Source organism: Lissotriton helveticus, chromosome 5_1, assembly GCF_964261635.1.
Source record: "Lissotriton helveticus chromosome 5_1, aLisHel1.1, whole genome shotgun sequence".
NCBI lineage: Eukaryota > Metazoa > Chordata > Amphibia > Caudata > Salamandridae > Lissotriton > Lissotriton helveticus.
This window is the reverse complement of record NC_136065.1, coordinates 753,174,132-753,189,688: the sequence shown is the minus strand read 5'-3', so window position 1 is coordinate 753,189,688 and position 15,557 is coordinate 753,174,132. Positions and strand designations below refer to the sequence as shown.

The following is a 15,557-nucleotide window of genomic DNA, read 5'->3' as shown; positions in this document are numbered from 1 at the left end:
CACCGGTGCGTCACTTTTTGTGACGCACCAGTGCTGTAAAAAATGCACCTTATTCAGTCATATTTACAAAGGGACGCATCTAGGTAGATGCGTCACTTTGTAAACCCCTGCGCCACATTATACCTACGTCAGGTCTAATGTATGCATAAGGGACGTATTGACGGAAGAAAGGGTCGTAGAGGTGACGCAGTGAAATCTATGAGATTTCAGTGCGTCACTTTTAGGACGCCGTTGTGTCAAAATCTTGAGCCTGCCTCACAGCAGGCGTAAGACTGATGCAGGCCCTTTCACATAGGACTTGTCCCATGTGAAAGGATGCATTGCTGGAGTTGCATCATTTTTGTGACACACTCCAGCAATGCATCACTTTTGCGCTTACAAATACGTCTGAAATACTGACGTATCTGTAAGTACTTGCGACATAATGCGTTATATATTAAATATGACGCATGAGTAGAAGACTGAAGGCCACATTTATGAGGCCATGCGTCACTTTTACGCCACCGGTGCGTCACTTTTTGTGACGCACCAGTGCTGTAAAAAATACACCTTATTCAGTCATATTTACAAAGTGACGCATCTAGGTAGATGCGTCACTTTGTAAACCCCTGCGCCACATTATACCTATGTCAGGTGTAATGTATGCAAAAGGGACGTATTGACGCAAGAAAGGGTCGTAGAGGTGACGCAGTGAAATCTATGAGATTTCAGTGCGTCACTTTTAGGACGCCGTTGTGTCAAAATCTTGGGCCTGCCTCACAGCAGGCGTAAGACTGATGCAGGCCCTTTCACATGGGACTTTCCCCATGTGAAAGGATGCATTGCTGGAGTTGCATCATTTTTGTGACACACTCCAGCAATGCATCACTTTTGCGCTTACAGATACGTCTGAAATACTGACGTATCTGTAAGTACTTGCGACATAATGCGTCATATATTAAATATGACGCATGAGTAGAAGACTGAAGGCCACATTTATGAAGCCATGGGTCACTTTTACGCCACCGGTGTGTCACTTTTTGTGACGCACCAGTGCTGTAAAAAATGCACCGTATTCAGTCATATTTACAAAGGGACGCATCTAGGTAGATGCGTCACTTTGTAAACCCCTGCGCCACATTATACCTACGTCAGGTCTAATGTATGCATAAGGGACGTATTGACGGAAGAAAGGGTCGTAGAGGTGACGCAGTGAAATCTATGAGATTTCAGTGCGTCACTTTTAGGACGCCGTTGTGTCAAAATCTTGAGCCTGCCTCACAGCAGGCGTAAGACTGATGCAGGCCCTTTCACATAGGACTTGTCCCATGTGAAAGGATGCATTGCTGGAGTTGCATCATTTTTGTGACACACTCCAGCAATGCATCACTTTTGCGCTTACAGATACGTCTGAAATACTGACGTATCTGTAAGTACTTGCGACATAATGCGTCATATATTAAATATGACGCATGAGTAGAAGACTGAAGGCCACATTTATGAAGCCATGCGTCACTTTTACGCCACCGGTGTGTCACTTTTTGTGACGCACCAGTGCTGTAAAAAATGCACCGTATTCAGTCATATTTACAAAGTGACGCATCTAGGTAGATGCGTCACTTTGTAAACCCCTGTGCCACATTATACCTACGTCAGGTGTAATGTATGCAAAAGGGACGTATTGACGCAAGAAAGGGTCGTAGAGGTGACGCAGTGAAATCTATGAGATTTCAGTGCGTCACTTTTAGGACGCTGTTGCGTCCAAATCTTGCACATGTATCACAGCAGGCGTAAGACTGATGCAGGCCCTTTCACATGGGCCTGGCCCCATGTGAAAGGATGCATTGCTGGAGTTGCATCATTTTTTTGACACACTCCAGCAATGCATCACTTTCCTCTAAACACTCAACATTTTTTTTTTCTCTTTTGTTTACACTCTTTTTCCCCGTGGTGCATTCAGGGTGCGCGTACCGGGGAGCGCCGCCAGCGCTCACCCTGCGAAATAAATAAAAACAAAAAAGTTTTTAAGCCCTTCATGGTCCTTCTAGGCCCCCATCAGAAAACCTAGGGGATCAGGGGGGGGGGGGGGTGGCTACTCTGCCCCCTTTTAATTATATCCCCCTTTTTTTTCACCTCTTGTGTCTCGGGGAGCGCCTGCAGCGCGCCTATAGATATATATGTGTTTTTTAACTTAATTTTCATAAAAACCACTGGAGCAATTTTCACCAAACATAGCAAAGGCACATCTGCGTACCAGTCCCTACATTTTTGCCAAGTTTGGCGTAATTCCGTTCAGCGGTTCGGGCTGTAGACTTGTCAGACCGTCCTATGGAAATTAACATGGAGAAAACACGTTTTGGGACCCCCCTTTTTTCTCAGCCCCCACTTCACGAATGCCCCGGAAACTTTCAGGGAAGGAGCGGAGCGTAGCGAGACCATTTTAAGGAAAATTTCACACAAATTCCTCAACCGGCGCCAGAGTTATTCCCAATAGAATGTTACGGATTTCCTATGGAAAACAATCCTAACTATAACTACCTACTGGCGACCGCCAGTAGGTGTTATATATATATATATATATATATATATTCCTCACCAAATGCCACTGTGCTTGAGATGGCACACTCGGTGTTCTTTTCCTTCCGGATTTGTTTGCCTTTCACTGCCCGATAATCTTCAATTCCTCATTACTCCATTCCCGACGCGTTTCAAGGCAGCAACGCCTCTTATTCATGGGCGATCACAGAGGCACAGACACTCTCACCTGTTTGTCACTCTTTTTATTGAAATGAGTTCGGACCGCCCTCAGTGGGCGTGGCTTCTGATGTCAATTGCATTTTGGGAAATGCAGTCCGTTCAGGTAAGACACTCTTCCTTAAGTAGGCTCCATGCCCCTGTCACAATTTCTTATATTTAGTATCCTTTAGTAGGGCGGAATTTCAAAGAGCAGGTTTTCTTTAACTAAGAACATCGTGCCGTCCAGAGAATGGTCGTCCTTCCCCACAGCCTTCTCACAAGATCAGAGAATGGTGCTCATCTCCCACGCCGTGCAAAACATTCCTCACCAAATGCCACTGCGCTTGAAGTGGCACAGTAGGTGTTATATATATACACACACACACACACACACACACACACACACACAACACACCACACCACACCACACCACACCACACCCCCCCACGTCACGTCACTCCTATGGCAGGCCTTGACAATCCTGGAGGCAGAGTTCTTGGTTTTGTGTGAGAGGATGCCCTAGCATGAGCTGAGCCCCTCGGTAGCTTTCGGAACCATCTCCTTATAGCTGTTCTATGATATAGCCATACCATATACTCTAAAGGGCATTATAATCCTCGCGGTTAATGCTAACTTTGGTTTGGCTTTATCATAACATGTTGTGTAAGGTGTCAAACACTTTGGAATACTACTTGGCGGCTGGGGTAGCATTCCACCCTTCTAGAGGGAGAAGACGTGTAGTTACTGGTAAACCCGGTTAAAGTTAAACAGAGCCTCAGCATCACAAAATGGATGCTGCTGCCAAAGACACGAGTATGCCCTCCTGCTGCTGGAAGAAACTCCGGCAGGGGAGGCCTGGGCAATAGGCTTCCTGTCCAGGGAGGTGCTAGCACCTCCCCAGACAGGCTTTAGTGTATTGGGGCATGGTGGGTTGCATTTAGTGAATGCTTTCAGACACTGCCTGGGGCACACAAGGTGCTCCTTGCATTTCCCAGTTCAAACCGGTTGCTGGGGCACTCTGCCCCAGGTCTGGCACGAAACTGGGCAAAGGGGAAGGGGTGTAACCACCCCCTCCCCAGGTCCTCCCATAGGTGGGGCTCTAGAGTTAGTCCAACCCCTAAACTTGCTATAAGAATAGGATCTCAGTCTGGGAGACTTTAGATTACCCTGGATGAAAATCTGATACATAAATCTTGGACCTTCGACATTCCACATCGACTGGAAGACGGAAGAAATCTCCCTTGTGGTCAAGGAGCGACCACCCTGTTCAAACAGGCATCAATAGCATCTTTGCCGGTCTGCATTTTCGAGGCTCCCGCCGGATCCCGAAGAATCTGCGACCCAGGACACGGACTTCTAGACATTTCTGAGGCTGACCTGCACTCCCAGCAAAGCTGAGACCTGTAGCGAACACGAGAGACGTGGGACCGGAACTCCTGGACATCCTGAATTTTTGCAACTGCACCTACTTCCTGAGGTATCCCGAAGTTGTGCATTGGGGTATTTGAAGCCCCTGCCCCGAGCACCTTTTGCACCGAAGCTTAAAGGCCTACACTCCACGAGTGTCCCGTGGGCCCGCTATGTGCATTTCCGCTCGAGGTCCCTTCGTGGTTCCTAGTCCGTTGGCTGGCGAGCCCCCACGAAGGGCCATCTTTGATTTCTTGAGCTTTCCTGGTCGCTCCAGACGTGCTCTCACTCCTCTCCAAAGGAGGAGTCCTTCAGACCTTGCCGGTCTGCACCGAAGTCAATCTCGACATTTGCATGGGTTGCTGTTGCCAAGGCTTGTTGGATCCAATCCAGATTCTGCCGCTGCAGCACTCGACATCCTTCGTGGTACAGCTCGAATCCAGCTCCTGGTCGTTGTCGACGCCTCCTGGTCCTCGTGGCTGAAGAGTCAAGCTTTACCTCTTTCACCTGAACTCACTCGACATCGGCTGGCATCTTCTCCTCGCCATCCTGGTCACTGGTTAGTGACCCAGACTCTGTCCCTTCTGCTTTAAGGTTCTTCACATCTCCGATCCACCCTTGGATCCACCTGGACACTTTGCCTCTGGTCGCCTGCAGCATTTCTTTGCAGCTCTCCATTGGAATCGATGACGAAACCCGACATCAAAAGACACCTATGCACCCAGCTTCCCTGGGTGAGGGAACTCGAGTACTCTGGTGCTCCCATGGGTATTGACTCTCGAAGTGTCTAAGTCTAAAAGGGTTCCATCATAGTTCACCTCTAGGTGCCCTTAATCTTTAAAACTGGAACTTGTTCGTTCTCCATAGAAAGTCAAAGGTGATCCACGGCTGTATTTAGACACTGCACATGCCTATGTGGGCCTCCTGCATCCTAATCTTTAGTGATTCTAGGTAGCCCCAGCGCCTCTACATTCCCTAGGCCTGCTTTCCAACTCAAACGTGGTTCTTATACCACTATTTTAGTATATGGTTTTTGAGGCCCCTACGGCATAACGTATACTGTGCAACTTATCGTATACTAATTAAGTTCCTTGTATTGTACTTTTACCTCTGACCTCATAAAGAGACCAGAGAGGTTGTGTTTAGATTAAATACATATATATTTGATATATACCTTGTGTGGTGTGCTTTCATTTGGTCATTCAAGAGATTATAATTGGTAAAACAACTTGCTTAACTCGCCTCTAAGTCATAGCCTGAAGGCTGCTCTCCACAGCTACCACTAGGATAGCGATCTAACCATAATCAATCTTCTTGAGCTCACCATTAAAAACTAGTAAAGCTTACTAGCTCAGAGTAACTTTATTGAGTGCTGTAAGCCTTCCCAAATAAAAATGGTTCAGATGAAACCATAATCAATCTTCTCAAGAAGATTGATTATCATTTGATCTGAACTATGGAGACAAAAGTGGCATCATGTACCCTTAGCCCAAACACACAACACATACAGATAAAATGGCTTTTGTATAAAAGAGGAAACGACTTAAAATCAACCACAGTTTCTACTATTGGTAACTATGACACAATGTCTCAAGCAACAGTTACTGTACTAAAGGACGCCTGCTTACCTGTTCCCAGCTGTCTCCTGTAGGAGGAAGGTAATCCACAAACTCACCCATGACACCTCTCCAAATTGTGCTTGATGATCAAGAGACATCGCACCATAAGGATGGGAGTCTGTGGAATATGTGACTACGGTGAAAATCATAGCGGTTATATTTACAACCACTGGTGACCTAAAGAAAATGTCATCTCAGAAAGAAAGCGCTGGAAACGGACATTAAAGTAAACTTGTCCAGAGGCATCAGGCCTGTGTACGTTTATTCTTCCCTTTATTTAGAAGCAGCACTACCGTTACTTTGAGCTCTCTTAACCTTCTCTTTGAAGCTTTGGAGAATGTACAATTAAGAGGGGTACGCACACGTTTCTGGACGACAGCAGTGAAATGTTTTGTGCCGACTCGTACACATTTTATGCAAATGTATGAAAAGAACAAAACAAGCCACTATTGGCACTCCATTAAGTGTCCCATTAGTATAAAGTATATGAATTCATAAAACTATGCTCGGGTCCGTAGTAAGGTCTACCAATATTCACAACAATGTCCATTGGTCTTGCTCCAAATTCAGAAATCTGACTCAGATATATTTTCCAAGATTTTCTTATATTAAATTTCCATATTTTATTCACAACTTCACAGCACATCCGCCGACACGTGTTTCGTCTCTAACTGAGACTTTTTCAAGGCCTAGAGTATATAGGGTACTCAAAGATGTCCAACGTCCAGAGTAATAAGCAACCGTTAAATTCATCCAAATATGTATCTTCAATGGTCATAGAGAGTAAGAGCAGAGTCCACAATGCCTCTCTATACACATATGTAGCCGTATGTTCGGTCTTGTAGTGTTCATTAGTAGTTATTTGTCACTAAGCAACTAGTATATGTCAACTGTAAAATCCTAATCCTAAACGGAGAGTCCATCTACATAGTGAGGTCGTTTATCGTGCAGCATCAGACCATAATAAGTCTCTCCAGGTCCAAATTAATCCGACTCTGAAACCCTCTTCAAGACCGCCAAACGCCTATGTATGTACACATTCAGGGTTAGATTAAATCACCAGACAGATTTTAAATGATTAATCGAATGCACAATATTTACTTGAATGTGTTGTGTATAGCCTTGATAGTGGCTGGGTACAGTGGGCATATGTTTGTAATATTTTGTGGCCATGCATTATTATTTTGATTAGAAACGAAATGAAACAATTGCAGAGGAGCATGCACGATAATGATCTATGTAGTGACGTTTTAGTCATGACTGCTGAGCAGGAGAAGCTTTCACAACTAAAGCGCTGGGTTAAATGAAAGCGCGCCAGAGTGTCCTACTGAAAGACGGAGCAGTAGTGTCTAGATTGTTCCTTGATTGCCACCTGCTGGGAAAATGCATATTTAACGTACACAGTATTTTATATCAAATAAATACACCTCCACAACGTGTAAGAGGCTACCAAGGTGTGCATATTATTACTGCAAACACACCAAGGCTTTTCTTTGCATATATTGTAGTTCTGATATAATGACACCACACTAGTTGAGTCCTGTAGAGCTCATAATATAATCACTGAATGTATTGCTTGATTGTCCCAACGGCGCTCTCCACGCTGCATTGTGTGCAGAATTTTTAAAACTTTAGTTTCCTCTTGCTAGTTGTAGGGCATTATCACCAATTTAACCATTGAATAGCTGATGTCACTGGTCGGATGGAAAAGGAGTCACGTGGCTCGAGGCGCGCATTGTAGTGTGTATATAAAAGTGTGACTTAATGTGTGAAACACAGCTCATATACCTGGGTTTTAATATCTCAGACATCCAAGCCCACAAAGCCAAGACAATCGATTATGAGCCCCTCTTGGCCCTGCAATTCATCTAGATGCTCAGGGTTCGGTTCTGTATCCCTTCTGGTCATAATACAAGTCTAAACATAAGGGACACCTTCTTGATGGTGAGGTGTGTGCATTATCGTGCTGTGGTAGTGGTGCTCCAGGTGTTTCTTTTATGATTTTTTTCAAATTGATATTTAACAAGTATAACTTGTTTGCAAATATGTGCCATCTTTTTTTATTTATGATGAATGCATGTTTTAGTTTGCACGTTTTCTTTAGTAATCGCTGCGTGGGTGTTTATTGTTTATAGGAAATGTCACGAAATTGACTTTCAGGACAATTTTGGAACCTTTCATTTTTGTAGCCTATTTGCAGGAATGTGATTTAAGTGGCAATCCACTGGTATGAGGCAGGCTGGTGGTGATTGTCCTTGCCCTTTGGTTATGCTTTGTCCTTGCTTGATGCCTGGAGTAGTTAGTAGTAGTACTTTTGAGGTAGTCTACATGTGTGTGTGGATTTATGAGGAGAGTCTTTGTATATTAGATCTGTGGCATTGTAGCAGTCTATAAAGTGAAAATAAGCCAGCGCCCTTGAACAGTGTGTTTCCCTCTATATCAACATGTGAGTCACATAATTGCAGCCCGAAGAAGCGGTTGAAATAAATACTACTTAACAAATACACATTTTTTTAAACAGAGCAGTCAAATCATTTCCTTTTAGTACCCCTCGCGGGGTTTGAGCTCCACGTGTGGGCACATGGAAGTTAATAAAGTCCCATCGTTGTCAGGTCATAATTCCTTAACGGGATGTCCCCAGAGTGTGCTGCAGGCAGAGCTGGACATTCGACTCATGGCAAAGGCCCATGATGGAGCACATAACAAGAGTTGATCTGCAGGATGGGAGGGTTTTGGAGACAAACGATTTGGTGCTCGCACTACAGCTTGGGATGACATTACACAAACCTTTTCTTTATCCCTGTTTTCCTTTGTCACCTCACTCCTGCGTTCTGCCACCCGCACTCCTATAGGGTTCCAATAGGGTTCTTCATTGGCTGTCCCCTAAGCTCCCTACCACAAGAACAGCTTGGGCACATCATTCTAGCACCAATGGTGTCTATTACAAATGTCTACTTGTTTGCCTTTCTCCATAACCCTCAAGCGCTCTCAGGTGGTTTACAGTACCATGTAGGCACTACAACAGACCATAAATAAATATGAATGAACAGACTGGTAATTTCATTAAATTCTGAGCAAAGCTAGTCTTTCTGAAATGACTGCGATATACAAAGCAGACACGCACATACACAATTTTTTTTTATACTGAATAAACAGCTACCTACGTCATTATCATATAAGATCTCTGTATTGATGTAATAGCTACAATTTCACAATTGCTTTATTAACTTTTTTGCTTCCTCAAATGTGCTGGAAAATGCACAATTGTTCCAGTTAAAAAAAAATCCCGGGGGGGGGGGGGGAGAACCCCCCAGACCCTCCTTATGACAATCTGGTTCGGATTTATGCCTCACCACTTTCAAATGCCACCAGCCGCCACTGGTGTGGTGTGTAGCCTGTTATGTCTAGGTGCGCGGGACAGATCAGAACAGAATAACAAGGGGCATTGTTGTTTAACCTTGAACATCGTTTGCAGGCTAATCCTCAGAGCACAGCAAAGAACCTGCAAAGCAGCCAGTTCTCATGTGTAAAAAGGGCACAAATAAGTGTTGCGAAATAGATGCTTGCAATGTCGTGCGCAAAAGCAGGTTCATGGCAGCGAAGCTCATGCTAATCGACAATGGAGCTATAAGCCTTACTACAGGCCTTCAGAGCACCGCCGTCAACATGGCGCTGGCCGCGTAAGGAGTGCAAAATGCTCCCACGGCCAGATGGAATCTGTAAGAGAAACAAGATGCGCACAACACCACCTAATGAACGTACCCCGGGGGGCGACGCAGAACGTGTTTCCCCACGGGAGACTTAGTCGATAATTTTACAGCAATAACACCACAATTATAACAAAACCGCATAAGATGAAGAAAAGCTGACTTAACTGGCTGTGAAGCAGTGGATAAAGAGGAGGAACCAAAAGTGTAAAAGGACTATGTGCTGTTCATGGACACTATGGAGGGACTATTGTGTTGGAGACCTCCCTCGGTGTCATGAGAGTTGATGTTTTAGTCATGTTTTTTTACTTATTATTCATATAAGTTTTTTATTAAAATTGTGTCTTTCTGGCTGCTATGAAATGTGTCATGTTATTAAAGAGGAGAAAGACTAAGCATAATCTGAGCCTCCGGTCCTGACATAGAATCTGGGCTTACCCCAGATGCCACTGGTCACCACCATGGCGAGGACACCTACAATCAGCGTTGGATGGTGGGCAAGAACATGAGGTATTGCAGAGCCTTGCACAGTGAGAAAAGGAGGCTCTCACTTCTTCGCCATCATGGACATTCCCTGATATGTGTATTTTAAAAAGAACAATCCTTTTGATTCGCAAACTATACCACTGAAAGACTTTGACAGTCTCAATTGCAATTATGGCTTTTCACAGTTTTGACTTTGACTAATGAATGAAACTCTGTTGAAAAATGTGACATTGCTTGTTAATTGATTTTTCTTCTCTCCTTTAAATATGTCAGGGATGAAGACAACTGTGAGTGAGGCAGAGCATCCCTTGCTTTGTGAGGGCACTCGGCGAGAAAAGGGGGATCTGGCCCTTGCCTTAATGATCACTTACAAGGATGACCAGTCTAAGCTGAAAAAGGTTTGTATTGTTACAGATGTTATTCGAGCGATTTTGTCTGTGCCATTATCTCTCTGCGCTCTTTACTTAACTTAGACGACTGTGGTATGTATGCATGTTGACTGTGCTAATTTCCAGTTGCAATTTATTGTGTTTCAGAACATCTCCAAGGGGGGAAATGGTTTGTTGTAGGCTGCATCTGTTATAAGTTCACATGCAGTAGGTCATCCTTTTATGAATGGGTCCTGCACCTTGTTTCAAAAGTTGGACATTGTAGGCTTTGACTCTAGGCAGGTCTATCATGAGACTTCTTTGGAACATTGAAATGCAAACAACGTTTTCCCTAGCTTGAGAGGATTCTTCAGAATTGTTTTTTCACTGTCCGTTTCAGTCCAAGGCAGGTGGTCTGGGCACTATTATCTAAATGCAAGGGTGTTGCGTGCCTGCCTTATTTTTGCTTTTAAACCCTCTGACAGCCATACTGTAGTGTAGTTCCTATTATCCCAATAGGCTCTGCGCATTGGAATAATATCTTCAATAGTATAGACGTAGGACTGTGGTTAACTAGGTCTTCTACTGACGATATTAGACTTAAAGTTATGTGTGCCAGCTAGCTCAGAGTTCACTAGAAACTTTCTCGAATAGGCAAGGAGGAGTTTAACCTCCCTGGATAGACAAGAAGGGATTTAGTTTCTGACAACCATAGAACATGACAACTTTGCTCCCCCCTAATCAAGAGTATATCTCTAGAGTCGTGTGAAAACAAAAGACAACTATTTTACTCAGTCAGTACGTGCATTCTTAGTTTCACCAGTTTGTAGAGAAATAAGAGATGGGCGTGTTTCAATAAAAAGATGTTATTTATTGATCAGTCTCTTTTCTCATACAAGAGAAATGAATCGCTATTATTGCAATACTTATAGTTAAGTAAAGTGCATACAGTAAAAACAGGATTATAAAATAATACTATAAAAGCATTGATATGGTTTCTTAGCCATATGATACTTAAAATGGATAAAAGATATACATACATATATACATTTGACTAATCGTACTCAACTGGTGCTTCTAACTACGCCTACCCCGGTGTACCTGACCTAAGCCTAATACGTGGGCGGGAGTAAATAAGTAGCAGTTTAAGTTAAGTTTGGTTTGCCAAGAATCTGACTCAAGAATTCTCTGCAAGGGTTTAGTCAGCTCAGTACCTGGGATTTAGAAGGCTGGAGGGTTGGTATCTCTGTCTCAGGACTCGATATCCCAGTTACCCGCGAGGGCGGCTGGAAACGCCGGAGGCTGGATTTCTCGGCAGGAGAAAAGGCAGCGTCTCTCTCCGCGCGTCAAAAGGGAGGGGCAGCGTCCGTGGGCTTTTCTGCATCAGCTGGGCTCTCCGGCAAGTAGCGCTGCTCCAAGCTCGTCACCACAGTGTCTCTGCTTAGGGCAGCGTCGGTATATTTATACCTGAAAGGTGCCGAGTTTGACGTAAGGATGGACATAAGACGTCAGTAAGAATGTCATAAGGACTGGTCGTTCTTACATTCTTTTCAGGAGTTCTCGTGTGAAATCAAAACAATAGCTGCGGGGGATTTCCCAGGTCTGCTGGAGGTTTGATTTGTTTTGAGAACTCGGTGTGCTTTCTAGGGGGCTTGAGGGATAGTGCTTGCTTAATGTGACAGCATGCGCTATGACCTAATCTGAAAACGGGTTTCTGTGCCGTTGTATGGACATTAGTGAATTAATAACCGGACAAGGGTCAGAAATAGGAGTATCAATATAGGTACCTAGATAAACACACTACAATACATGTATTCATGTTGTCATTATTATTTACATATATTTCACGATTGCCATTTCATTTATGTTATGCATAGTATAACAAAGTTTTGGTGTAGTGTTAAGATATATCAATAGTTCATATGCCATATATGCATACAATATGAGGTTTAGATGAAAACCACTTTTTCTTTAGGAGCCTGTGCTAGGGAGTTCACATATTTTTGTTTAAACTTTACATCGCATATCACGGGATTCATTTTTCTAATACTAAATGCTGGGAAGCGTTATATAAGTCTCTGTGAGATTCTTTTGGGGAGAGTTAAGCTTAAGACCTTCCAGGAGGAGCTACTGTGACAGTTTGTCCTAAGGCCACATTTGCTGTACAATTTCTTTCTTGCTTCAGAACAGTGACAAAACAGTTTGCACCATTGGGGAAGCTCCTATTTTTGGAAAGATTTTGATGTAGGGGCGGGCGGAGAATTCCGCTCCAACCTGGAGTGTGCGGAGATCTGCCTACTCCTCGTCCCTGGGCTGCTCTCCTCCTCTTCCTTGCCGTCTCTTTCAATCCTTTTGAAAACTTGCTCATGCATGTGCACCCGTGCATTTCTCGCATAGCGGAGGTCCACAGAGTTTGTTCGCAACTCCCTCCACCTCCGCATAGACCCGCTATGCCAACTACACCCAGAGTTATTTTGATGCTAATGTAGACATTAACTAGGAATAGAGAAGAAGGGAAGCGAAGCGAATTGATTCCTTCTTAGATTGCACCAAAGGTTGACTTTAATATCAATTATGTTGCAACTTTTCATATTAATTAAAGGTTTTGCCATATTGCTTATACCTGCAATTTGCATTTTGGAATAATAGCATGTACATGCTTTGGGGACAGGTGTTTTAGTAATCCACTCTAAATAAAATATATTCCAGGCTGTCTCTGGCATAATTTGAGGATTACACAATAAGCTCTATTTCAGGTAAACTGTGAGGGATGTCTGGGTCTCATCCGGTCTATTTCTCCCACCGAGCTGGTAACTCGGTCCAAGACTGGTCTTCACTGAGAGTCAGAGTCTCTCCTGGATCACATTTCCAAGTGGGCTTATAAAACTGTATCAAGGTGCCCGGTGTGGGGGCTTGGTATCCGAGTACTCTCACGGGTTTTGCACAAGTGCTTTTTTTTCTTTTAAGTCTTTATTATTTTACAACTTTACCATTAATCTTCACGTGAAAAATTCCAAACTTTGAATGAGTAGTAATCATTGCAAATGCAACAAGCTTATCCATTTGAAATATTTTACACTTGGCTAGAATTTCAACCATTAGAGGTTGCTACTAGGCATTTTATTGCATTTACACCTGCACCAATTTCTGTGCAGTATATGTAGTCTGATCATTATGAAATCCTCATTAGCTATCAGGAACATCTATAATACCAGAGAACACTGTGTGGATGATCAGCTCCTAGTGGGATTCTCTGGAGTGAAAAAAAGGCAAAGCTGTGCAGAATGCTGGATCGTGCTCTGCATTAAGATCAATGGCGAAAAAACTGTCTCCAGGAGGACTGAATGCAAAATTGCTACCACTGCATTAGCACATGTAGTCCCTGTCCTGGACATTTGCTAGGCAGCTACATGGGCCCCCTATATACTTTTCCATGCTCTCTTTACTGGACAGTCAGGTTCGCAGAGAGGGTCATTTTGCCTGGTCTGTCCTGTAGGGCGTTCTGATTTGAATCTGTTCACAGGCCCACTCCTAAATAGTTACTGCATTGTTCAAGAGGTGTGCAGCTAGAAGTCTCTAATTGAGGGGCAAGTTATTTGCATATGGTAATGCTCTTTCTGGTAGAGACTCTGTTTAGCCACAGATTCCTGACTGATCCTCCACGTTCTGTGATTGGACTCTATCTATTAATAAGTCTAGTATTCTGCACACCAATTTGGATGTGTCTGGGGGCTTATACATTTTCGAAAGTAACTGATGTCAGTACGCGATGTGGCTCATATATAGACTTCACACGTTATTTCCAGAGAGAACCTGCATCACCTACCAGTGCACAGAGGTACTGCTGAAAATATTGAGTCTCTACCAGACAGAGCGTTCCAGAAGGTAAGTAAATCGTTTATCAAGAGTAAGACTAAGGAAGAGGGTGCAGTATAGGAGTACGTTTCTCAAACCTAGAAAAAGGTGAAAGGTAAACAGAAAGCAGAGATTGGATCTTCTCCACAGCACGAGTCCAGAAGGGTTGCTTAAACCTATGTCAGTACCTTGATTGCTGTTCTTATCGCGACTCAGAGGAGAGTTGACTCTCAGAAAAATAAAAAGAAGCAGGCGAACTGAGTTTTGTAGGTAAGACATGTACACATGACAGAAGGCTTAGAAAGTACAATCATGAGACGTTGAATCTAGTGTAGAGATGGTGGAGAAAGGTTTGATTTACTATAAGAAGAAAGTGGCTGGTATGACAACAAAAGAAGCGTTCCTCAGACAATGTGATTGTTTCTGCGAAATGTAACATGAACAACCGTGCTTCCTAATGGAGAAGTAGAACTATAGCTCACAAGACTTTTAAGCAGTATCTGTCCATGACTCCAACTGATAAATATATTCATATAGAAACACCAGACAGACATTTCGACTTTCACACAGTTTTTACTCATCCTAGCTGAGGATAAATGTAATTCACCCTTTTAAGGGATACACCTCCTGGATTGGAGGTAATACTTATTTCTTAAAAACGAATGTATTGAGTTTTAAACAATCAATAAATCAATCTACAATACTGTCCATGCCTCTTGCACCATCATATTCCTGTAGATTTCCCATGGCAAATCAGTTTCAAGTCCCTCTAGATCTTTTATTCAATACTTTCGACCATACTTTGGGTGTGTGGTTTGCTAGCCCCTGGGTCATCTTTATTGCTGTCAATCTCATTACAATCTCTCTAAATTTCTCAATAATATGGACTATTAACCACATTGCCACCAACTAGCAGCTAAACTTCAAATACAACATTAAGGGCCAGATGTACGACCTGACAAATAGTGGCTCACAAATTGCGTCACATTTGCGACTCGCAATTTGAGAGGCGCTATTCGGCATGTACAACATTGTGTTTAACACTGTTTGCAATTCCAAATGGGGTCGCAATTGCGAGGCTCATGAATATTAATGAGCCTCTCAATATGCGAGCCCATTGGGAATGACATGCGATGGAGTGTTGGTGGCATGGAGGGAGGGGTAGTCTTGAAGGGGAGGGAGTAGCCCCTTCGGACTATCTATAAAACCCACCTGTTGACGTGATGTTGTACTAGTGGGGGAGGTGATAGCAGATACTGCCGCACACTGGCAACTGGTGGCCTTGAAAGGTTGGACTAGTAAGGCTTAGAGGCTGCTGCAGAGGGGGCACTGGGGGTCTGCCCCCCGCTGGCCCCCAGACCCACAGTGATGGGTCCCACGTCACTGGCCGCGCAGAGGCT

At 43.7% G+C, this 15,557-nt stretch overlaps 1 protein-coding gene across 3 annotated transcripts in view; it reads left to right on the top strand.

Annotated features, from left to right (window-relative positions):
* The window catches only part of ZSWIM8 (zinc finger SWIM-type containing 8), a 2,353,271-nt gene that overhangs the window by 1,249,018 nt on the left and 1,088,696 nt on the right, over window positions 1-15,557 (top strand). For all 3 annotated transcript variants that reach the window (XM_078643224.1, XM_078643226.1, XM_078643225.1), the window contains one exon: window positions 10,208-10,332. In XM_078643224.1, coding sequence (XP_078499350.1) covers window positions 10,208-10,332 — 125 coding nt within the window. The remainder of the gene's footprint in view (window positions 1-10,207; window positions 10,333-15,557) is intronic.